Consider the following 26623-nt stretch of genomic DNA (forward strand, 5'->3'; position numbering starts at 1 on the left):
TTTAATTTCAAGTTGAAAATCCAATAATTTCTTGTGTTTCTAGGATGTCTATCAGTGCCATCTACACATTCAAATATGTGTATAATATGGGTACAACCAATTTCAATGCTTCTTTTACTATGGTATTAAGCGCCATCTATAAAATTGAATTCCTATTATTTGTGGTTCCAGCGCCATCTATGGGGACATTTTAGAAGCAAGAACGGTGTAGCAGGTACGTTAGTTGATAAAAGTTTCGTCAGATGTCACTGTCAAGAGAAGAAATTTTGTTCTGATACCGGTATGATAGTGATATAACGTAGTTGGAAACGTTTCAACTAGGTGGCGTTGATAGCCAAGAAGCAAAGTTAGGTTTATATAAGTGATGCCAACTTTTCTCTCGGAATTTAGGAGTAATCAAGATGTCCAGGTGGTTTTTTAGGAGACACATTTAAAGTTTTTTTTTTAAAACGCACTTTTCTAAATAATTTATATTAATCCTCGAACCCAAACTAAATCAAATATAAACTGTAAGAGTAGCTATAACTATTACCATAAGAACGAAATAATAGCTCAACGGAACAAGAAATTACGAAAAAGCAAATAAATATATACGAAGAAAAGTTAAGACATATGTTTTATGACTACATACCTATCGTCGTATTGTCACTACACATGCCACAACAGCCATTATCATACTGGCTCTACCAGTAGTAAAATGATTTGTTTAATATGATTGAAACAACCTATCACAATGGTCGGAATCTAGGCAATAAAAAAAAATAAAACCTAGGCAATTACAGGCCTATAAATATACTACTAAGTTTATATAAAATATTTTCTACAATTATAAACTACAGAATAAGCACAATCTTAGAAGAGCATCAACCTAAGGAACAAGCAGGTTTTCGGAAAAAGTTATCTACAGTTTGTATGTGGTCATACAACCTTTAGAGATAGTAATAGAAAAATATTAAGAGCAACAATGACCTCTCCACAACGCATTTATTGACCATCAAAAAGCCTTTGATACTGTATCTCACAAAATCAAAATCAAAAGATTTTTATTTCAAATAGGCCATTGCAGGCTCTTATGAAACGTCTAGTTGCACGGTTCCAAAAAGTGGGTCTCATGGAGAAGAACCGGCAAGAAACTCCATGGACACTCTTTTCAACAATGGTTTAGCTTACAAAGACTCGGTTACAATAGTAATAAGTAATAGTAAGTCTAAGATTTGGGTAATCAATCTTGCACTTGCGTCAGTAGTAGACCTACCCTTTGTAAAGCCGAACTGACGGTCATGTAATATGTTGTTAATATTAAAGTGTCTTAGCATCTGATCTAGGATGATTCTTTCGAAGATTTTACTGAAAGCTGGAAGAATTGAGATGGGTCTATAGTGTGAAGGGTTCTTCTTACAACCTGATTTAAAGATGGGAATAACTTTGCTGTGTTTCATCAAGTCAGGGAAGACACCGTTGTCGATACAGAGGTTAAATATTTCAAATATTTAACTCGATTGTCGACTCGCGACATACTCTATAATGGATTCAATGACTTTAACAGAAAAGCCCCATAAATCCTCTGTGTTCTTAAGATTTAGAGTCTTAAATGATCTTTTAATAGTAAAAGCATTTATATATTGAAATTTAAAATGAGGTATTTCTGTACTGAAATTCTCTTTTAGTAATATTACCGCTTGTGCAGAGGATGAATGAAGTGTTTTGGTAACCTCTACAGGGATGTTTGAGAAAAAGGTGTCGAATGCGTTGGCTACCTCTACCTTATCCGAGATGATAACATTATCAATAAGTAGCCGCGGGTCAGCATCTCTCATTTTAGTCTGACCAGTTTCGCAGTTAATAATATTCCAAACGGTTTTTACTTTATTATCGGATTTAGCAATTTTATTACTAATTGATTTCGATTTGGCAAGAATACATACCCTTTTGAATATCTTCGAGTAGTTTCTCTTTGGAGAAACATATTGGAAACACTGAAATCACAAAATGGGGTCAAATACATAACTATACTAAAACATATATACGAAAACAGCACTAATAGAGTTAAGCTAGAAACCATAGGGCCAAGCTTTCAGGCAAGGTGACCCACTCTCCCTAAATTTTTTATTGCATTATTATAATCGATCTACAGTTAACTAGACTGGAAAACACAAGGTTTATACATCAATTGTACACATATGAAATTGCGTTTATATAGAATATATATAATTAATAAAAGTATACCACTAATATTTATACAATTGTGCCATCTTATAGGTAGTTCATTGAACTCTTTACTAAAAAAACTATTCGGACAGGAATCAATAAACTCTTTAAAGGTGGTTTTGACTGCCCCATCAGAGTTAAATTTAATAACATATTAACTACCACATAAGATAATAAGTGTACAGTAAATAGTTTAAGGCTTTAAAAAACATTAACTACGTCTTTAATTAATATACGTAAACGCAACACAACGCCAATTTTATACTTCTTGAACGTATTTTTAATTCACATTTGATATTACCTCTTCACTTAATAATAAAAAATATTAGGGGTTTTAAGCCAATATTTAGGAGTACTATTTGTAGTTGGTCCTAGTGGGAATATTTTTTAGCAGTTGGCACCAATGGCTTTGTATATTAATTGTTATCCCGCAATCCGTAATCCGTATTAATGTGTAAGATTTGTTTCGTATGTGTTATTTCAGATCTCTTGTTAAAATTCAAATCAACCAATTTTTCAAAATTATTCTCATATTTGTATAAGTGTACTTTCGGTCTGTCTATATTAAATTTAGCACTATATACCATCACGAAATATCTACGAAACAGGAATCTTCTAATTAGGAACAGCCTTGCAAATCGATCGATTTTAGTCTTATTATGTATATTTAAAAAAAATAAAATTATTTTTTGCCAAATACTCAAAATAATCGATTGAATAGCTAAGACTTAAATGAGAATTCAGTTACTTGGTGAAATATCAATCGGCTAAACATGCAATGCATAGTATAAGATGCACCAAATATGTTTCATATAATAGGTCTTTATGATTTCGTTTAAACGTCAAAATTTCTTTTAAATTCCTAAATCCCCAATATAAATTAATAATGAAAAAGCCTTTTTTTCTACTGAAATGCATCCAGTATATTAATTTTTGAATAAATAAAGTCATAATATTTTATAGAGAATACTTATTCATTGTAGAATTTAGATGTTTAGGTTGCAAAATTAAAAAGAGTAATATTTTTTTGCAATAAATAATTGATATATTAGTTAATTAACAATTTTACTCCGTGGTTTAAAGCTATCAACACGATAAAATACATACCTATGTATTGTTTTTTTAAACATGTAATTTGTCAAAAATAATAAAATTAAGATTAAACTGTGCATCTTTATTTATTATAACCAACAATTACCAAATTAAATTTAATATGCACGGAAATTTACATGTTTATAACAAGTGGAGCGATTTCTGTTGGCAAAGTGCCGACACTATAAAAACGTGACAATACAAATCACAAGCTAAGCCAAAAAATAGAATAGGTTGTTCTTATGTACAGTAAATAAACTGTTTTGTTTACATTATACAGTGGCCTTATAATTGGATCAGGTCCATTTCGTAATATTGGCTTTGATACGGCTTGTACAAAGAGGGCGTTATATAATACGTGTGTATTTATATACATTAAGTACAAAGGAGATTGCGCAATGAAACAACAAAATACATATAAAAATATTTTATTAAAAACATTTTGGTAACATTTAATAAGAACACTTAGGTAAAAATAAATCGACATAAAAATCATTTCAAAAGAACAGCCTGAACTGGAAGTTCACGGAGAAAGCCGGAACATCAAAATTTAAAATAAAAAAAAACAATGATAACATTTAGGCAGACATGTCTAATTGACAACCAGAATTAAGGCATCGCAAGAATAATTATTAAGTACGACAAAATACCTACGGCTATTATTATAATTACAACAAATAAATCATCTAACACTATCTTTCGATTTGCCCGCGCGGCCCTGTACTCTTGGCAGGGACTTACGTCCGAGTATTATTGCCACTTAATTTACTTCACTCACGAGACATTTTCTGCATACTACAACTACTAAATACTAAAACATCCCAATTATACGAAGCTATGTTTAAATTTTAACCTAATTAATAACATTAACATCTTCGGCTAATTTGATACTAGAATGATATAACATCATATTGTACTCTTAACATTATTGATTAAATAATAAGTGACGAACATGTTACACGTATTATATTGCAAGCTTTACTGAGATTGTGCACGTTACGTGGTTAATGTTTTATGTAATCGAACTTAAGTATGCTTAGTATGGAAGATTTCTTATACTGAAGTAGGTGGAGGCTCACCCGCGAAGGCTACCCCTTACAAAGCTATTTAAAGGAACAGTTAAAGATTAAATTACGAGCATTGGCACTTCAATATTAAATCTTAATTACACTCGAAATAGCACTGCATATCAATAACCAACTTAAAAACTAAATTCAGATCAGTCATTTATGATATCACATCAAAATAAACAGGGAAATACATATACTTGATATTGGATAATATACATTTAAAATATATATTCTTTTTAAAAGAGGTATTAATTTTCTTAAGGGTTACTAAAATATTGAGCTCTGCGCCGCTCTCGACGCACATATCACCATAATACGAGAACAACATTGAACCAATAAAAGATTTGGTACTGGAGTTTTATCTCCTCGTTAATTCTATTTCGCTAAACCTACATAATGCTTATCAGATATATTGTAATACAAGCGGAGCGCACATTACGTCAGTTGCGACCTGAAGGGCATACAAGTTCTTGAAATGACATTTCGTATCAGCCCGCGGGCTAATCCAATAAGTCTCGATATTCAGACCGCGCTTCAGCAAAGAACGCTCCACTTCTTAACCCTTCAATTCCCATACAATTTGCAATACAAAAATACTGTCATTTGACTACAGTTCAATGTGAAATATAAATACGATGAACAATATATAAACTACAAAACGCTAATATAATAATTATGATTGACTAAACAAAATAAAAATGCATAGAATTGAAATGATTTAAAACATTATAAAAAATATTTGACACAGCGATGGAAGGTACTTACAATTTGATTTCACGATAACACATTCAAATAAATAGCACAACAACCAAAATATTTGGCAATGTGGATAAAATAATTAACAACTAACCTCGGCTGCTAACCTTAAACAAATCTGGAATGCAAATATTGCATCGCGCCTCGGCCTAGCGTGGTTCGGGCAATGGCAAGTTCTTCTTCGGCCCCACCATACGACTAACTTAACGAGACTTCACAACAATAGTTACTGAATAATGTGCGTATCGCTTCCCAACACATTACTTTGAACTACATTTGAATTTACTTTGTCATATATTTAACTTAAATTAATCTGAATGCAACCTGATTGAAATAAACCATAACAAACACTGAATGCAACTGAAAGCACATCTTGTATACAATGGTAACAACCACTTTTTGGTATGGAGATTGAAATATTTTTCAATAAGTACATTATCAAGTAACACAACAGACTGTCGCCATTGCATAACAAGCGTTTTGGAAGCAATGTACCTGTCAGGCATATTAGGTTTTCATTAGCTGCATTCTGAGATCCATGCTATATTGTGTTCAGTCTAGGCCCGCTGAACAAGATAAAAATAAAATTTTGTAAAATATTCACTTATTTGATTACAACCTATTTAGTTCATAGCCCATTAAACAAAAGGAGGTAAAATAAACCGATGAAACAAATAAATGATAAAAGATAAAGCGATTGATAAAATGCAATGTGAGCTTGGACTGTGATATCACACTGATTTGGAAATGGTTTTACTGATAATATTGCAACAATTTAATAAATGTTAGATTTGTGGATGTTGGTCCCTTCCAAAAATTGCCAAACCTCGAAGCAAGATAACGATATAATATAAACGAAATTTCTGAAATCTACACACAGTATTGTCACTTATCTTACTTTTATAAAAATAAATTTGTGAGAAATATTTTAACATCATACAAATATTCCAGTTCCAATTAAAGCTGATCACAACAGAGCAGAATTTAAGTTGCACAAAAGGACAGTTTTGATCAGTTAGTATATTTTATCTTACTAATTATTAAGAGACTCACACTATTAAATATCTTGACTAAGTTAAAGAGACCATAGATACAATTTATAATGCATTTACATAGAAATATTTACCAGTCTGTTAACAACACTTACTATAATTTCACTAGAACCCAGTATCTGGGCACATCAATGACTCGAAACCTTTTAAAACGGTCTGTAACTACTAATACCTTAGAACACCTAATCACTGTTTAAGTTTGTGATGATATGCACTGATAACCCAACTTTAATTAGTGTGGGCTCGTCAATTAATGAGATGAAGCACACTGAGTAAATAGGAAGTAAATTTAGGGAAACATTTGTGTCCACTAGATTATTTATGCCATTATAGTGTAATGCACGGACGGTACAACCAACAAACATCGATAATTAGACCTACAAATTAACCTAGCTTGGCTTAAATTCGTGCCACTTCGTCAAATCCTCTACAAGAAGCAGCCTTTTGGTTTAACGATCTCTATAAAATCAAAAATGACTGTGGAATACATCAAATTCATAAGCTGACTTGAATTGCACACACAATGTTAGAATTATACCATAATGATTAAATGGTGGGATGTGCTCATATTAATATCATGCCTAAAATATTCCTTTATAATTGGTCATAAAAACAAGAATTGATTTAAATCAACTACATATTTGATTATAGTACCGATTACTGCACATTGACTATTCCGTAAATTTAATATAATTTGAAGATTACAACAATTAAATTCTTTGGACAATAAATTATTAAAATTTCTAAAAGGAACTAAATGTAGTGTAATATCCTAAAACAAAACCTTTCTGTCTACATTAAACTTATGATATGGAATTTGAGGTTTGAGTATTGATCCATTATTGGATCTAAAATGCCGATTTCTTTGTGGGTAATTAAAATAAATATCATAAAACTTAAAATTATCACACAATAAGTTAAAAAAAAAAAATTAATATATATATGCATTGTCGCGCATTTATAGAATTTGTCAAAAATTGCTTTGTTTAAATTAAGATCACAGTTTTAAGTCACATTTAAAATGTAATTCTACAAATTCACAGGACGACAATCATATACATATTCCACAGTCATCAACTACGACTGAACTCACATCAAGATAGAATTTATACTTTAGGAATATCACAAATTAGCAATTAAAATTCAAGTTCATATTTTGCAAAATAATTTTGTAAATAGGCATCTATCAGAACATGTTACGAGTAGTCCGTTGTTGTAACAACGTCAGAACATGTGATAACTAGTCCATTGTTCTAAAATTCATCTAAAGCTGCTGGTGCGGCATTAAGCACCTTAATATGACACTATCTTGATGTGATCCAGCACTCATGGTTTGAGTTTATAATGACTCTTAGTCATGCTAGTCTGTAGCGGCTACAACCCACGAGAAGCCGCAGTCACGGCAGGAATCTTTTACATACTGTGTGCGTGTTCCATATGGTCCCAATCGATGATACTGTGAGCGGTTAGCAAAGAACAGTGCAGGGTTGTTAGGAGGCAGCACTGTAGCACGGTAGTTCCATCGAGGATCGGTTAAGTTACCCATTAGATTAAGGATATCTCTGCCACCACTGACTACTTTGACATCCCGCTTTTCTATTGGACGTGGCTGAGGTTGCGGAAAAGGTTGAAATAACTTCTGTAATTAAAAATGTAAAATGCTACTGAATCCTGATAATTTTATCTTAGCAAGTCTAAAACAATAATAGAAGTATTCAATTCTGACCAAAGTTCATTCTCAAATTTATATTTATGTTTAAAACTTATAAAAACATTCAAAGTTGCTAACGTCATGTAAGCTTTTATAAATCTTTCCATTATCGTGCGTCAATTGTACACAACATTGATAGCGTAAGACGTTCGCCATTACGGAATATTATGAAAATAGAGGGGTCAAGGCCAGCACGACCGCAAACAAAATATTTAATATAACTTACCTTCTCTGTGGTCTGAGGACTAGATGGCAAGGAGTCATTGTTAAGGGACTCGGACTTGAGCGAACCTAATGACCCGATGCCACTAGATTCACTGGAGACAGATGGGCTTGGACTCGTCTGAGACTTTGCGAGACCTGCTATGTCTATGATATGACTAAACGAGTTAAATTTTTCTGTCTCCAACCCAGATAACGGTAGTCCAACTGATAAAGCCATGTCTGCAAACTAAAATGAACATTTAAATTCAATTTTACACGTGCATTACGCCAAGTGCGCGCTAACAACTATGTTGACAGCATCCAACGCGCCAATTTTTTCCATACACTGACCACTTTACACTTAATAAAATGTATGATGCACTTTGAATTTAATTATTATATTGTAATTGCACTGTATAACAATAAAAACAATAATTACCGAAACGCGCAATTCCTGTACGAGCAAGTCTCGACGTTGCTAAAAGAGATCGAACATTTACAAAGTGAAGTTGGCTACAAAAGTGAAAAGATACAATAACCTCGCGTTTGCACGGTGTCCTAGCGGGCGGCGACAACGGATATTATGAATGTCGGCAAAACAGTTTATTACGCAGCAAACAAAGTATAAACTCTATAATATTTATTATAGGAAACGTAACAAATAGATTGATTAACTATTTAACATTTATATATTTTATGAAATTAACTACACCTGCTTATAAAAAAGAAAATAATACAAATGGAAAGCTGTTAAATCTTTAAATGCGCCATCTAGTAAACCATTTAAAAAGTAAATTGTTTAAGAGCGCCATCTAGTCAACACTAAATTCGTAATATACTAGCTTAACAGCGACATCTAGTCTAATTCAAATACAAAGCCACACTGTGTATTAAGTAAGTTAACTTTATATTACCGGGGCGGGGTTGAATGAAATTAGTTTTAGTAATAGATAAACAGATGGCACTTTAAAACATTTACTCGGTCGCTTTTAATGACCAGAATTTAGTAAGTCTTACGTAAATACAATATAGCTTTATGAGCCATAATGTCGATCATAATTTATATTATTACACTAATCATCAAATTGCTGATATATTAAATTATCAATGAAACAGAGATACATTCTTCTGCCATGCCTTCAAGAGGGATTTGTCTACATAAACAGATAATAATAATAATTTCGCTATGTAATTTATATGTTTTTTAACTTCCTAACAAATTATTTATGTGAGAAACATATTTTTTATCCCACAGATAGGCGTATGTTGTATAATATACATGTTTAGGTATGTTTTTGACCTTTTAAACTTTTAAAACGATTTTCAGATATCTTTAATATGTAGGTACGACTCGTAAAATCCGGTCGTAATTTTTAACTCACGGTTATTCTTGTTACTTTAGATGTATAAAGTATTGTATCTCTTATCTTTATTTATTATTACTATAACCTGTAATAAATATTGTAAAAATATATAATTGATGAAATTCAATATGAAAAGCGAAGATAAAACAATGAGGAATACTATCTAAGCTGTAGTAGGGATTTAAAGGATGTATCTTTGGTGATATCAATGAACGTGCTTGTTTTGAAACTATATATCAAATAGTTATCAACTATTATCAAATCGATTGTATTAAGGTCAAAAATAGAAGCGACTACAATGTTTGAAAGACGTAGTAGAAGAAATGACTTGATTTTCCGATTTGTCAATTGTTTTACAGCCTTCAAATTATTAAGCAATAATAAAGACAATTTAAAATTACATTTTGTGTCACATGTCATGTCATACATGGTCGTTGGTTTGCAGGAATTAAAAAATATTCTTTAAGATGCGAATTTATTACCTATACCATTTTACATAACTCGATTTTTTTATCAAGCAAACATTATATAATAGGTAATATATAGTAAAATACCTTAATAGATTTTAGTTACTTACGTAGATATTTTGCATATTCAAAATTAAAAGTAATTAAAACATATATACTTTTTAAACGATATAAAAAATACTTAAATGTCTAACCAGCATTATTTAATGCAAGAAACAGCTGACTAATTAAGTATTAAATTTTAACTAGTTATTCTTAACTTAACAAATTTAGTTGAAATGTGTAAAGTTTACGTTATGAAATGTTTTCGAATATTAGTTTTTTCAATAAATAACTGAAATTTATGAAAATTAATCCCTCTTTAATAATCTACCTGTCAATATTGTTTACCTTGGTATCAAAATGCATGGATACCTATATTTAAAAAACTACAGAACCGAATTTGAAGTACATCCCGATAAGACTTTCAGCTGTCAAGAAATTTATGGACAAGCATACGTAATTGGAAGCCTAAATTACTAACATTTAAAAAAATTGAAAACCTCCCTTTTCGATGTAGGTAAATGCCATAGTTGTTTACATTATCTACACAATACTTGAACTGACATATATTGGTTTTATTTTTTTGATGTGCCTCATGGACGAATAATGAAAGAAGTTCTATATACATTTTTATAACTCCACAATACATTTTTGTTGGTAAGTGTTGTATTACTATTATTTGAATTGAATTGTAATGTCCCAACAATAGTATTATTTATAATTAAAAGGGATGTTTGGTAAACTTTATTTCCCTTCAATATTTGTGGATAAGTTACTTGCGCTTAGCCATGGCCTTAGTCTGATTATGTAAATTCCCGATCGACGATCATTCAGTAATTGCTCGTCTCGGTGTCTCCATAAACGAATTCTTATTTCGCCACTTAGTCCGTTCAATAAAATAATAATAGTAAACATCCGTGCAAATGGCCGGCGAGGGCCCGGGCGGGAGGGGGCCGGGGCAAGGGGCGCGGGGTGCGCAGGCTGGGGCTTATCGATTCGCGCCCGCGCGACACACTGTATCTATCCTCTCATCGAAGCCCGTTTGCGGGCCTCACAAAGAAAGAGATAGGTTTCGCCGACTTTGATCCTTTTGTTTTTGGGCAGCGTCCGGCGATGCGGGCGGGGGCTGAAAAATGTGAAGGGGCGCTGATTGGCCGCGCCGGCCCCGCCCCCCGCTAGAGCCTCCGCAGCCTCGCTCGGAGGCCCTCAGTTCAAGGGCGGTTGCCGTACAGCGCGCCGATTTGTTTGGGTTCATCTATTTATAAATAACATGTAATAAGGATATTATCTAATATATAATGACAAATATTTAATGAATTTATTAAATTAGTTTATTGACTTACGCTTTACCTAGTTATTGTATTGGTTAAATAATTACAACAAACAAGAACTTATAACAAGTTTTTATCAGTCTTGACTGCGGCTTTGCTGGCGCATGAGTTCACGGTTTAAACTATTGCAATATAGAGCCTACATACGATTCATTTTACCCCTAAGGTTTCGAAAACCAAACACTTGCAGGTTTGCATCATAATATTTCTCAAATATCAAGTCTTGACAAGAATTTTATTAAATATATTCTCACTCACACTCAAAGATAAGTAAATTTGAAACTAATATAAATGTTTTCTGAAATAGATTATGTATTTTCTTTCTGATTAAGCAATAGATGTTAATGTTTTTACCTAAAATTAAGGAATGATGTGGTCACTGTCTTCGTGGTTATTGCACCAAGTTAGTAGTAGTAGTTAATGCAACAATCGCTTGTATTTGATTCCCGGTGAAACATTCGGCTTAGGTGGGACAACTGAAAATACTGTCCGATATTTTTAAGGCAATTAGGTACTTTCCGTGATATTGTCTTTGGTTAACATAGCTTTTACACATTGAAAGAAAACAAATTTTTAACCGTATTAAAGCTATTTGTATTATTATAAACTTATAATTATTTACATTTAGCTGTGATACTTTGGACATTCAACACCTTTTGTCTTCAGTCACCGTGACCACGCACGCTTTAAAACAAGCGAAACGTCGGAAAAAAATAAATTTAAAATTATGTAACTAATTTTAAGTTTATAATAATACAAATAGCTTTAATATGGTTAAAAAAAATGGTTTTCTTTCTACTTGCCGTGAAATAAACTCCTATGTGCTTAAACAACATAATACACGATGCTTCATTTGAGATGTTTTTTTGTGTAATAAACACAATGGAAGAGAAGTAAAATGTACTAAAATTCTTTTGTAGCTGATTAATAAAAAGGAATATGAATTTGAGGGGATATCTTTGTGTTAATTAATTACTATTATAAAATGTATTATTATTATCAAGTCTCCTGCGAAACTAAAGTGATTTAATGTACACATAAAGACAAACAAGAATCTTTCTTTGTCTAAGTGAAATACATATTTTCGTATCCAGTTCAATGGGACAGACACATTGCAGCGTATGCTTTACTTATAATTTAAACAGTTACTTGGTATCCGATATACATATATATGTATATTCGAATAACAAATTACAAACATAAGTTTTAGTTCGCACTATGTCTTGATGTTAACGTAAACAAAATCCATCATTCTTTATTATTTTATTTATTAATACAATTGATATAATTAAATTAAGGGAGGGCAACTGGCGGCCTTATCGCTTTCGAGAAATCGCTTCCTGACAACCACTGTGAGTTTTTTTTTAATTAGATAAAGTAAGTAAGAAATGCAAATATACATAAGGAATATAGTTATTTAGTCAAAACTAATGGAACAAAATAAATCAATTAAAACATATGTAAACAGTGATTATTATAGAAAAGGACACATGAAAATGAAAAAGTGCACAGGAATCACGTTTATTCTCGGTTTTGTCAAGTTATTTTTCATCACCGTTTGCTAGCGCAGAGGGTTTTTAGTAAAGTTTTCTAATCAAAATACAAAGCATAATTAAATATAAATATTATTTAAAAGCATTTTCATCAAACATGGCCATTTTATGAAATTTCTAGTCAAAATATAAAAACTGGCGTATTCAGAATAAACGATACTCAACTGGAGTGGGACAATGCTAGACATTTATCTAAATGGCAAGGCAATAGGCATAGCATTTCAGGTTGTATGATAACAAATGACAAGTCCCGGTGTCACGTCCATCATTCCTCCGGTGAAATGGCGTCTTTCGACGGCATTTATATCTATACGGAGGTATAATGTGGTAGTGAAATCAGCGTTTTCAATAAATGATTGAAAATCGGGTTGCATCAGAGGTATTTTTGAATAAAACTATTTTTGAATTTTGTTGACATATTATGCAGGTATTTCAAAATAAACTTTGATATAATTTCGTTATAGAAGAGGGGACGTTTGTCCCCTCTTCAAGAGTAGAGGCAAGAGTTAAAGTTAGTTTTAGTTAGAGTTTGTTATTAAGTGTTACCCTCATGAACACTCACTGCCAGCAGGCAGTGCATCTATAAAAAAATAAAAGATAGAAAAATAGAAATAAGCGGAAACCTATAAAACAAAGACTTTTATATATAAAACAAAGAATATACCTCATGCTAAATATGAGGGAACTGCCAGCTGTGAGTTACCGATGTTGGTTTTATCTACAATCTAGGTCCATATAAGAATGTCTTTAACAACTATATTTATAACTAACGTTACTGTGAATAATCATAAAGTTATTATAATTATATATTCATAGACATATATCTTTGTTTAAAGGCTGATTTCACACACATTTCAGATTACCAGAATGTGTGTTACATACGCAGCAAATTTTAAAGGTTGCTAACGCACTCGCGAGCCATCTGACATTGAAAGTGTCCACGGGCGGCGGTATCACTTAAGATCAGGTGAGCCTCCTAGACCCCTGTTCTAATATATAAAAAAGATCAATTATTTCAGCGGTACCGTTTGAAATAATATCCCGTGTGTTTTCTTGTAAGTCGTGACAGAGTGACAGGTAAATGAACGCGACCATTCGAGACTGCAACATGTCAATATGATGATGTTCCTTGTGCTATGTTAAAATATACCTTGTCTAATAAAAATTACGGTCTGATTTTAAAGAAAAATCGTTGTACAGAGGCTTTGTTTGGGTTTTGACTGAGATTGATTTGACTATTTTGTTAAATCCGGTACAGGCTGTCGTAGTAAAAACTCAGAGTCACATTAGGAACTATTTCATCAGTTTTGCTCTGGTTTTTTAGTTTATCAAGGGCGCAACCATGGACCAGGTAGGGGCAGCTTTACCACCAACCCCCCCCCCCAGAGAATCGATTTAAAATATTTTGTCAAATTTTAATTTATATCGCTTAAGATATCAAATTTTCTACTATGTTTACATGTTTACTATTTTCACTTGATTTATGCATCTCATACTTTCCCATCGTATGGACTTCTACATGCCCCTGACAATCGGTTGGCGACGCCCTTGGTGTTACCTAAATTGTACAGTTTAAGCCTTGAGAGTACACTGGCACTGTCTTAAGAATTTTAATAAGCATTTCATTACAAAGCATTCATTTAGTATTCATTATTACATAATGTGTACGTGAGTTGTATTTAATATAGTAATAAAAAAATGTGTGCGTGTACTAGTGTACACACGTAAGAAGTGAAACTTCTTTATGACCTTATTTCCGTAAAATGATCTACTATACTTTACAGAAATTGGTTTAATAAAATAAAATTAGTTAAAGTTAAACAAAAGGGTTGTATTATCATACAAATAATGCAATTATTTCATATTACCGTGTTACTAATAAGATTATTACAGAATTTCATTAAGAATCTCGAATCTCTTCAAATCAACCGTGGTAGGGACAAGAAAAAGATGGCGCGTAACGGAACAATGTGACGCGTAACCGAAAAATGTGACGGTAATTTTTTTCCAACGCCGATAAAGAAGTTTCACTTCAATAATAAAAGCCTTTAATTTCAGGTACTAACCATTCAAATACATTTATTATTCTATCAGCTATGTAACATGTTCTGCTGTGTTAGTCCATCCCTTCTAAATTGCCTTCCTAACATTGGGAGCCAGTAATACTTTGTTGTTTATATTACTATCGTGACTTTTATTTTCCTTACATTCGTCTAACCGAGGTACCGTACATTGGCATTATACATCAATGTATATATGGTAATAGTTATTTTGACAGATATCAATCAGCTTTTAAATGTAACAATTTAAATACGTCCTTTTCAAGTTTAATTTATGTTTAAGGCTCACAGCTAAATATATATTGCAATCAAGGTTCGCACAATAGAAATCAAGAAATCTATTTAGTTCAAAATAAGTAAAGGAAAAACGAAAGAAGTATAGAAAATAATTTTGTCTGAAAATGCGAATCGAATCAATGTATGTCACGGCATCAAAGCAGGACAATATTATATACATAGGTATTATCTATGTATTGTTTCTTAGAAATTATACAAATGTAATTTTCCATTAGTTATATCTAGAAGCTAATTCACTCGTGTTCTAAACAGTTGTAATGTTTCACTATTTACAATACACATTTATGTACTCCACGTAATACCTGTTTAGTATAATAACATATTTACCTTGTCCCTAAGCGACGAAATATTTAAATAGACACGGCTATCTTTAGATAGGACGCCCCAATTCACATGCGTGAGCCGCGTGATGGATGAGTCCGACGATCAGACCCTTGCCCCTCCCCCCGGAGCGTTCCCCCCCGAAGCCCCCTTAACAACAACCCGGCCTAAGTCCGCTAGGTGATCCATTTCGCTGGCATTTTTGCGTAATCCCTGTTTATAAATATGAAATTGAAGGAAGACCTACTGATGCTTAATCGACTGTAGGTCGGGGTCATCCGTCCCTATAAGAATAATTTATGAGGAGGGAAAAGTATTGAGAAAATGTCATTTAACACTGCGATTGCGAAACATGAATGATAGGTGTACGAAAAAGTTGTTTACAATTTTAAGCTATTTTGCGACCTCTAGCGAGAAATGGAGGAAACAGTTTTGTAAAACTATTTACGTTTTACGTCAACGTTCAATGTATTACAATCTCTTAGGCTTAGAATATACACTGTGTAAAAAAAGCGGCTTCAGCCTGCGACAATCATCCCTGAGGTCGTAGGTTTTCCGACTTGGGGGACTTTTTTCTGTTTCTTCTTCGCATCAGCATGCGCTCAAACGGTGAAGGTGAACGAGAACATCGTAAGGAAACCGGCATGCCTTGCCATGTCAGACACATGAGGCTGATCACTTACTCGCCTATTACATTGACAAATGATCATGAATCAGATACAGAAATCCGACGCTCAGACCTAAATAGGTCTCGTCATTTTTTTATCACTATGTAAAAGTTTAGGTACTAACGTACTACCTGGTAATATATAATATATAGGTAGGTAGTACGTTACATTATTAGTGGTCGTAGATATATATATATATATATATATATATATGTATAATATCTATATGCTTAGGACGTCTTACAAATTTAAGTTGAATGCTTTTATAAATATACTGAGTTGACATTCACAAAAACAACAAAGATTTGTAAGTAGCTAAAACGCTGCTTATAAAACATTTAAAAGATCCGTTCACAATGTAAATAAAGAGTCGGAAAATAAGTTTCACATTACCACAAGGGAAAGCAAATCAGAAATGCAAATTATAGTAATTGTAATCAATATATTGTGCAGTGATTATACACGATGCTCTGATTATAGATAATTATAGTTGGGGGAGGCAGGATGCCCAAGCTTGCAAGCTAGGGTTGACGGCTTCCATAAAAAATGCTTATAAGTAAAGATACTTTAAGCTGTCAAACATAAGCTTTAAGCTGTTTTACATTGAAATTTTGCATGCCATCGCTTTTTATACAATGGACACTGACAGATGACAAACAATTTAGACAGTATTGCTAAACATAGGTTTGACATTTGACAAGTGACATGACAAGTAATTGCGTAGGAAATGCTATTCTATAGACAATAAGGAATACAATTTATATTTCAAATCGAGAAAACAGAAAGCAGTGCTGCCCTAGTGACGTGCGACTGATCCCTGAGCTCGTAAGCTTGGTCCCTGGCTGTACTTCAATGGACTTTCTAGGTGTGCATCTAACAGTCGCCCGTACAGAGAAAAAAAAACTTCGTGAGAACACCGGTATGTATCAAACTCAAAAGCCGACGACATGTGTCAGAGAGCTGATCACCTACTTGTCGGTGAATAAACACATGTAATCTGAGGCTAGGATCCATACAGGGTTGTAACGCCACTGGATTATTTATTATAACGTTGACATGATTTAAAGCTAGGTTGTAATGTTTGAAATAGTGTATTTATGTTGTAAATAATTGTAGCAACCCTAGCCAATGATGAGCGATTTGGGTATTATTTGCGCTTTATTTGGGTATTTATTGCGCTTGAGTGACGGCGCAGATACGCCGTGTATGGCGGCTCCCCTGAGGACTTGTCCCTCAGGCACTGCGGACATTGATTTACTAATGTTTGGGAACGAGTTTAAATATTTTAATAGCTCATTATTGCAAATTAACATTGTTCCTGCTTGTATTCATCACTTGGGTCACGTTGAGTATTTCGCAATTTCGAATATGTCACAATAATAGTGTTGTGACAATTGACATGTATTCATTGACACTTTTATGAATTATAAAGAAGTAGTAATACAAATATTATGAAAATGATGGCTGTCTAATTCCCGTTATAGCCCCGTTTAAAATTGTAAAATGTAAATATCAAAATACTAACTTTCTACTTGAAACTGTATTAAAACCTGACACTGAGCATTAAATAAATAATTTTATTAGAAAATAAAATAAATCAGTGGCGCTACAATCTTTTTAGATCTGTTTCATGATCATTTGTCAATCAATAGGCAAGTAGATCATCAGCGTCACGATGTTTTTTTTCACCATTCCAGTGACTGTTAAATGCGCACATTCGAAAGTCTATGGTGCACAGCCGGGGATCGAACCTACGACCACTAATAATGTAATGGGAGTCGCACGCTGAAGCCACTAGGCTGACACTGCTCAAATAATTTTAATACATAATAAACACGCTATCTAAGTTATGAAAACCACTTTTGAATCGTTATAATAAGCTCAAAGCTAATTTCACTGTTCGTAATTCGCACCCCCAGCCCCGAGGCCACATAACCATCTAATTTCCACACGAACGATTCCATAACAATATCCGACACTAATAAAGGTCTTAATCCTTCCATCCGTACAATATTGAAACTCTAATTGGCATTAAAGTCCGTTGAAAGAATTGCGGTAACCCCCAAACAAGCGCTTATCATCACATCACCGCACTGATCCCTATTCAAAATATACCTATCTGTATTTGGTATCACCCTCAGGTATTAAAATCAGCCTTATGTCTGGGATAGTATATGGTTTACACTATCGTACACTATTGTTAGGTTATGTCATATGTAAAAGATATTCGGAAACGAGGGATCTTAGGAATTTAGTCCTTATAGGGTAAAGTATTATTAGGACTATTTTTTTATTTATAAGTTTTAAAACAACGTGTATGCTTAAAATTATACGACATCACAAATTTTGCACACATACACATCAATTATACAACATAATTATTAACATTTACAAGTTAGCAAGGGAAAAAAACAATTAAACAATCAACCAGAAAATAAAAAAATAGTACCTAAAACTAAATAGAAACTCTAACCTCATTAAGAGCATGATAAACAAACTTAAAAGTTGGAAGGTTGAAGTAAAATATATCATTGTTCATCAATGCTAAAAAATATAATATTGTATTATATGTTTTAGCTTCTGTAATTGTTAAAAAATAATTTGTATCAATCAAAAGGTGTGGTCTAGATAATTACACTATCAAATTGTCGCGAGAATTTGGGTGTAAAATATAAAATAAATACTTGTACACATGTAATCTGAAGGAGTAAAAATTAAAATTTTAAAGACTCAGCTCTGTGACTCCAGTATGCGGATAATTAAACGCGTAATATTGTAACATTCTCGTTAATAAAACACAAAATTTGTATTATTTGTTCAACCGTTCGGAATATCTACTACAATAAGTAGATATTCTTACTTATAAACAAGCTATAATTAAGTTTTTTAAATCATTTTGGAGTATTTATGTCGAATATGTCAAGATTATTTTGTATCTAAGCTTAAAAATTACGCTTTAGTTATCAGAAATGAAACAAACAAAAAATATCGCACATTATTGTCATCTTAACAATAACTAAACTTAAAAGGGTAAGTCAGATTTTACGACTAGTTCAATTGAAGTATGTTTTATTAACTTTTGGAACACGGCTCGCTAGTGTTTTAAATCTTTGAATCTAGTTTCGAGAAGTCTGTTGGGTTTAAGTTAAAATTTTACCTGTGTTTAGAAATGGGTTATGGCTTTAGAAACTTTTTGAGGTACTAATTCACGTGAACTAGTTAACATAGTCATTGATTTTTAAGGATTAGTAGTTCGTAAAAAATAATCTTGTATTAGAATCTAGACCATATATAAAGATTGAATGATTCTAGGGGGATTTAAATTTACTGATATGAGTAGTTTTTAACATTTAATTTTACTCATGTATCAGTATACACCAGTGGCTTACTGGATAGACACGGCTCGGAAGGTACAATTCACTGCTAAAATATTTGGGTTATTGTAGTAGGATCACAGTTGCCAATAATCCCAACGAAAATAGAAAAATAATTTACTAGAACAAATTTAAAAAACAATGTTTCCGATTCATCTTATCATAACGATGCGTCACATTTATCAAACTAATCTGGCGTTCATGACGGATCTATATATTCTGCCCCAAAATATCTTGTTTTTTAGACAAGTGCGATTCTTCTCACGATACTCTTATAAAACAGTATCGTGAATTAATTGCATTATTTCGTGTTGAAATAATATTAATGGTTACTATTAGGGGATGCTGCACCCTTCTAATTATTTATAGTCGTTATAGCGTAATGGTTATATGAATTATTGCATTAATTATCACTATTATAAACAGGGTATGGACTGGTGAGTTTGGCGGAAAAATCAAAATATAATTTTTAATGTTTAAAGAACTTTATTTCTTAAGAAAACATTTTTTAAACGGATTGAAGCTATGTATTATTATTAAAACCTTATAATTATTTATAAATTTTACAAAAAATGTACTTTTATTTACATGAGAAACTTAATATATACGAACGAGGTATACGTCAACTAGTCTACTAGGCTTATTGTGATATGTATCTTTAATGCCCTCGTGAACTGGTTACACGTGCTAATAATACGAATTTTAGACGGTAATTGGTTAAATAACTGCACACCCTCATAATTAATAGATCTCTTTCAAATAATTTGTACGCGACTTTAGCAATATAAGCAAACTCGCTCGAGGAGTATTGCTTGTAGTTGTATGTATAAACTACTGCTGTTGCTGAACTTACAAATAAGTGTCACTTAAAAAATTGCGTTGCGTCATTGACATTTTAATAGGCAAGGTTGTAGTTCCGTCGGGACTAATCTTTCATAAATCCCTCAGAAATTAAAACTAGGATCTTGAGTTTAAATGCCTCAAATAAAATTAAGAAGAGAATATTAAAATATAATATCGATAAAATATACACAAAAGAACGCTTAACGCGTAAACAATTTATGTAAATATTAGATGAGAATATATAGTACTTTTTAATATTAACATATATCTTCGTAGCTGTTTCTAATTAGTTTTCGTAATGCTTATATATTTTTTTTGAAGTAAATTTTTTGTTGCGAAACCTAGATCGATGTATTTAAAATACGGTACTCTATATTAAAATTGCCTGCCGTAGATTCATCGGTCACCTTTTGTTTTAGCCAAAGTGTTATTGTTCCTCAATATCCCGACGAGTGGCGAGTCAGTGTCCGGAGGGAGTATTTTACGAGCGGCTGAATCTGACCTTTCTGACTCCGGGGAACGAAATGCCATCATGTTTTCATTTTTTCTGCGCTCACTCGACGACACTCGATTAATTTTTCACGGTACGCTTGTCAAAATGTGATTTAATATAGCACGGAAGGGTTGACCGTGCTTTGACGTATGATGCGTGCTCGCGTCTCGCTCGAAATTCACTAAAAGACAAACGATTTTTGTATGACGATTTATCTGTGGGGGAGATAGTGTTTTGTTTCATTGTTCGTCCAATCTTAGTACGTAAATTGCATTTCGTGCTTTCTGTTAGACTCACTTCAATGTTGCTTTTATCGTAATTATAAAAGGTCAACATCAATAAACGCAATTACGCACGTGAAACGAGCCGTCAAGAAAAATATTAGCATTCAACAATTGACTTCGACAACGTCAAAAATAGGTGCCGAAATTTCCAATTTTCCCGTCACTCGGGATTCCAATAGGAAGCGGCGATAAATGGAGTCACATTCCAATATGTCACCGGTACCAATTCGGCATTCGCGGTTTGGGATGATCCCCATACGTCGCATAGAGCTTGCCCGCGCGCATTCCACCCTAATGAGATCCTCACGCTCAATACACACTGTAATTGCATTTTTGGTGCTTGTTGTATACTTAATTATCTTTTCATATAATTAATATTAATTATATATTAGTAATTTTGTGTACAATATTTCGTTTATGAATATAAGTAAAATATGTAAGCAATGTTGGCGTAGTGGCTTCAGTGTGTTACTTTCAACCCTGGAGTCGTAGGTTCGATCCCCGGCTGTGCACTACCGGATTTGCTGTTTATGTGCGCATTTAAATTTTACCCGAAACCGGTATACCCTAGACCCGATGACTTGTGTCTGATTCAGAAGGTTGATCACCTTTTTCCTAACATAACAGTTGCAGAATTCTGAGGCCCAAAACCTAAAAGATTCTATTATATATATATATATACGCCATTGGTATGTATTTATGAAACTGATGATGAATAATTTGTTATATATTAAAAAGTAGTATTATGTAATAGTACAGTACTGTAATAATGAAGTTTCAGCTAAATTTGGATTTCGATTAAGTTGCCAGGTGCTTTCGACATTCTTTATTTGCAATTAAATAAACCAACAAATAAAATATTTATTATTGTCTTTTGTGAACATAGCTTTTACAAATTAAGAAAACACTTTTTAAACGGATTGAAGCTATGTATTATTATTATAAACTGCCGTTTAAAAAGTGTTTTCTTAAAGTATTTATTTCACAGAGGCAGAAGTAATGATAGCGTAATCCTAAGAGCATTTAGAATAAATGCCATTTACAGTAATAAAATCCAAACATATTAGAGTAATATAATTTCGCCTTCATAACGTATTCAGTGCGTTCAATTCTACAAAACATAGGCCAAATAAGGTGAAAGGGTCGTGGCATTAGGCAGGCGACACACGAAAGCGGGTATTAGGCGACACAGGGGCAAAATGCTTGTCACGTTACTCGTTATTGCCAGTATATCGGCGGCGGCCCGATCTGATTTGAAATATTTTCACGGAATCACTTATGCGCTCCTCACGAGTTGAAAGGATAGGTGATTTGTATATCGCGTGGTTTGAGTTAATTTTTCACTTAAATATTATGTTCAAAGTGGTTCAAAGCTTAAAGCTTTTGAACATTTTATTTATACTCTTAATCATCACACGTGTTACACTGTGGACAATCAAATACATATGAAAATATGTATGTATATTTTATATATAAAACATTTCCAATATATACGACTCTTGTGGTGTCCTTAATTTATTTATATATTATACAAATTATAATAATAATCTTTATTTCTTCTCTCACATATACATAGAAGGTTATTATGATTAAACTAAGATGATAACATTTGGAAGTGTAGGTGAGACTGGTCTCTGTAACAGGAGACCTGGGTGACAGATAGCCAATATATATTATATTAATACAAATATGGTGAAAATGAAATAAAAACTTAGCTGCAGCGCCAACCAGATCCATGGAACTTCCTAAAACAATGAGGTGACTTTTTGTATCGAATATGACGTATGGCTCCGCCAATCCGCGAATATATCTGAATACATAAATAGTCATTAGATAAGAATATAAAACAATAACAATAGTAAATAAAGAATTATGCAAGGTTGCTAACGGCGAAAGGTTTCTATGGAGTTGGTGAGAATGTCCACCGAGTCAATTTTCATCATAGTTTATTGATGATAATGATGAATCTACCTATGAATTACTTACAATTTCATAATTTTTTCTAATCACAGCAAAAACACAATTTCCCAAGACGACGTTAGTAAGGAGGTACCTAATTAGACTGATATAGTTATTGGGGTTAAGGTTTAAAGATTATGACAATGTAGTTAAGAAATTCTGTGTAAGGAAGGCTTTTACAGGGGCCAAATGGGCAGGGTCACCAAATGTTAAGTGATATCGCCGCCCATGGACACTCACACTGTGAGTGCTTTGGCCTTTTGGGAATCTTTCCTATCCTATCTTGAATAGTTTACCTGGACACTCACAATCCACAACCACGACCTCACATTCACAATGTACGAGCATCATAGCGGACATTATGGTCTCCCACGTCGTCCTGAAATATGAGAAACCGACCTAAATCTTTGATGACGCGAGGTCACTCCAATATCTTGACCAGTTAATGGATAATTATATTACACAAAAAGTTTAATATCATAATACTGAGCATGCTTAGTGAATGTTATGAAAGTGTATGAAGCGAGAGAGGTATGCCACAACGGTGTTGCCAAGACACGAGATCAGTGGTCGCTGCCTTCCCTTTGGGAATATTACGTTAAAGTATAAATAAGTAAATTTAACTGGGAAGTCACTGGACTGAAATACAGTTCTAACTACATCAACTTAACTTTTAACACTTTAGGTTTGATCCCCGGCTTGCCTTTAGACTTAAAAGGTCGACGGCGTGTGTTAGGCACACGAGGGTGATCACCTACTTGCTTTGTATTACATTGACAAATGATCATGAAACAGATAGAAAATATCTGACCTAAAAAAAGGTTGTAGCGTCACTGATTCTAAACAATGAAAAATAACTTAATCATGCAAAGAGATATTTGTCTTTGCTTCAAGTAACTATGATTTATCTGGTTAGTTTATGATATATCAATTCAAGTCGCGTACATTCAGATACGGTGTGCGACATTACTAACCCCTTGTAATCAGCCCCGCGTTGCGTGTTACGTACGTTTACGAATATATATATGTCCGATTACATATTATATATATGTGTTCTATTTTATAGAACATTATCAAAATGATGTTCTATTTTATTTCAGGCAAATGTATAATTTTCTTATACATCATTTTTAGGATTTGGGCATGTATCTGTTTTGTTATCATTTTTTTTGTACTAGTCAAGGAGGTGATCATTTGAAGCCGCTAGGCCAACAGTGCCTATTGTATTATTCTCTATAATTTACTTTTACTAAAACACATAATTCAGTTAATGAAACAAGCAAGTTGGAGGTAGTTTCTCCCTGTCTAAATATGATTTTTCGGATAAAATTTGTAACCAATATTTTCTTTCTATTACTTCTGAAATTAAGCAGTCTCTATATGTATGACTTAACATCAGGTGAGCCTCCTGCCCATTTGCCCCCTGTTATATACAAAAAAAAAACTATTTAGGAAATGTAATAAAAAATATATTTAATAAATATAATATCCATCTTTACTGCCATAATTGGTATCCCTATCTGTATCGAATTGAAAAATTATAAAATGATTTAAGTCCAAAGACATCTGGCGTTGCCGCGAAATATCTAAGAAACTGTCATCGGTAAAAAAAACGATTAAATCTTACGCAAGACAGAGCCTTGAGCAGCTGTGCGCGTGCGCATCACCTGTCCCACGTGGCAAAAGATAATAGCGACAACAAAGCAACCGAAAACTCCCATTGTTAGAAACTCAGGCGCATTGATTTTAGGTATGGTATTTTTATTAGAGACGACCGTTGCAAAGGCACACCTGAGAAATGGTCAGCAAAAATATGTTTCCGAAATAAAAGTTTAAAAAAATTATTGATGCCGTCACGTATCTAAGTAATATTTTGCAAGGTAAAAGAAAATTTGTTTTAATTTTAGTAGCAGAAGTCCTAGAAAAATTGGTCTATGGTCCATGCACAGATTCATTGTAAAAATATAATTACATTATAACCCCATTGTAAATGAGTTATGCAAGCATAAGCCGTGAAGCTTTTAAGCATCCGATTTGATATATGGTAACACTCAAATAACTTAGGTAAACGTTACCGCCGAATACTTGTATGTGATAATGTTTATTAATTCAAATTTAATCTCTCAAATTATATTTACAAGGTCTCTAAAATAGGGACCCACACGTCACATTTGAGATTTAACAACCGTAGTTCCCAAAACCAGTAAAATAATGTATTGCATAAATTGCGTTACCGCCGCTATTAATTCTTTTCATTCATTCATAGACACGCACAGACTAGCAAGAAACAGTACATTTACCTGTCGAACACTACTTCGTTCAGCTTTCAATAATTTATAGATTATCATTTTGATTTGAATTTATACCTTATTCACTTGTTTTAAGTTATAATTTTGATTGTAGGAAGGGGGCTATTTTATTGTCCTGCAGCGCTATCGACAATTGCTCGCCGATTGTCAACGTCCGAGTCGTATTTTAAAGATTTTTACGACAAGTCGTATTTTATTAGGACTGCATCTGTCAAGGTGGCCAATTCGGCTATATTAGTTATAATGGAATTTATATGTTTAATTTCTTATAGATTCACAAAACGAATCTTGAATATTATTGAAAAATGTAACTTACCTAATTTACTTATAGACTTAAAATAATTACAGGATGATATGAGTTAAGCTGATGCTGGAGTGTATTTGTAAACCATAATAATAAAGAGGTACTAATATGGCAAGAATAAAGTACATAAATAGAGATAATTTACGATTGACAAGCCTTTTTAATACTGATTAATTCTAAATTAAGAATTTGCCTGGCCTGCTTGCGATACTGTTCACGAAAACGGTAACGCAAGCAGACCACCAGTACTGGTATTGGTGAAACTTATTATGTTGTTCAAACAGCTGTATATTTTTAAATACATAACCTTTACATAAATTACTATTGAATTGAGGGACAATATTATATATCGTAACAAGTGATGATGATCAAAAGTAAAATTATGTTAACGATAATAACTTCGTTGGAAAAGTTCAAGCATCCAACTATTATTGTTTAGCGTTTTTATACTTATGTTACTTAATCTTGGTTTACCTGACAAGTACTTGCCTACGCAGAAACGCACAATGGTCTTAATTTTTTCAACTACAAGCGAACTTTTTCGGCGTACATTCCAAAAGACACCTGGTCGGAAACGATCCCCGGGGGTCCGAAACCCTGATTGATAGAGGTCCCGTCGCAAACGTGATTTTCGCAACACAATAGCAGAAAAATTCATGGCCGTTTGATTTGAAACGCTCCGGCGTCGTGGAGTCTGTAAAACAATGAATGATAGAGTTCGTGAATGGTCCGAGAAACAAAGATCCTTTTTCGTTTGGAAGTGGGTGGGCAGGATGTCAGGTGAATTATTGAAGCAATTGCTTCAATGAATGACAGACATAAAATATCGAGTGTACAAAAAACATTCGTCGAGTAATTTAC

General features: G+C 33.0%; 1 protein-coding gene and 1 long non-coding RNA gene across 2 annotated transcripts in view; one reads left to right on the forward strand and one right to left on the reverse strand.

The window, feature by feature from the left end:
- Positions 1-26623, forward strand: part of LOC123709114 — a 263551-nt gene that overhangs the window by 34581 nt on the left and 202347 nt on the right. The gene's annotated exons all lie outside the window — the stretch shown is intronic.
- On the reverse strand, positions 3713-8656 carry LOC123709113. The gene is made up of 3 exons (XM_045660246.1): positions 8533-8656; positions 8116-8340; positions 3713-7817 (listed from the first exon to the last, which is right to left on the reverse strand). The coding sequence occupies exons 2-3, from the start codon at positions 8329-8331 to the stop codon at positions 7539-7541; spliced, it is 495 nt and encodes a 164-aa protein (XP_045516202.1). The 5' UTR covers positions 8332-8340; positions 8533-8656; the 3' UTR covers positions 3713-7538.

Source organism: Pieris brassicae, chromosome 4, assembly GCF_905147105.1.
Source record: "Pieris brassicae chromosome 4, ilPieBrab1.1, whole genome shotgun sequence".
NCBI classification, from domain to species: domain Eukaryota; kingdom Metazoa; phylum Arthropoda; class Insecta; order Lepidoptera; family Pieridae; genus Pieris; species Pieris brassicae.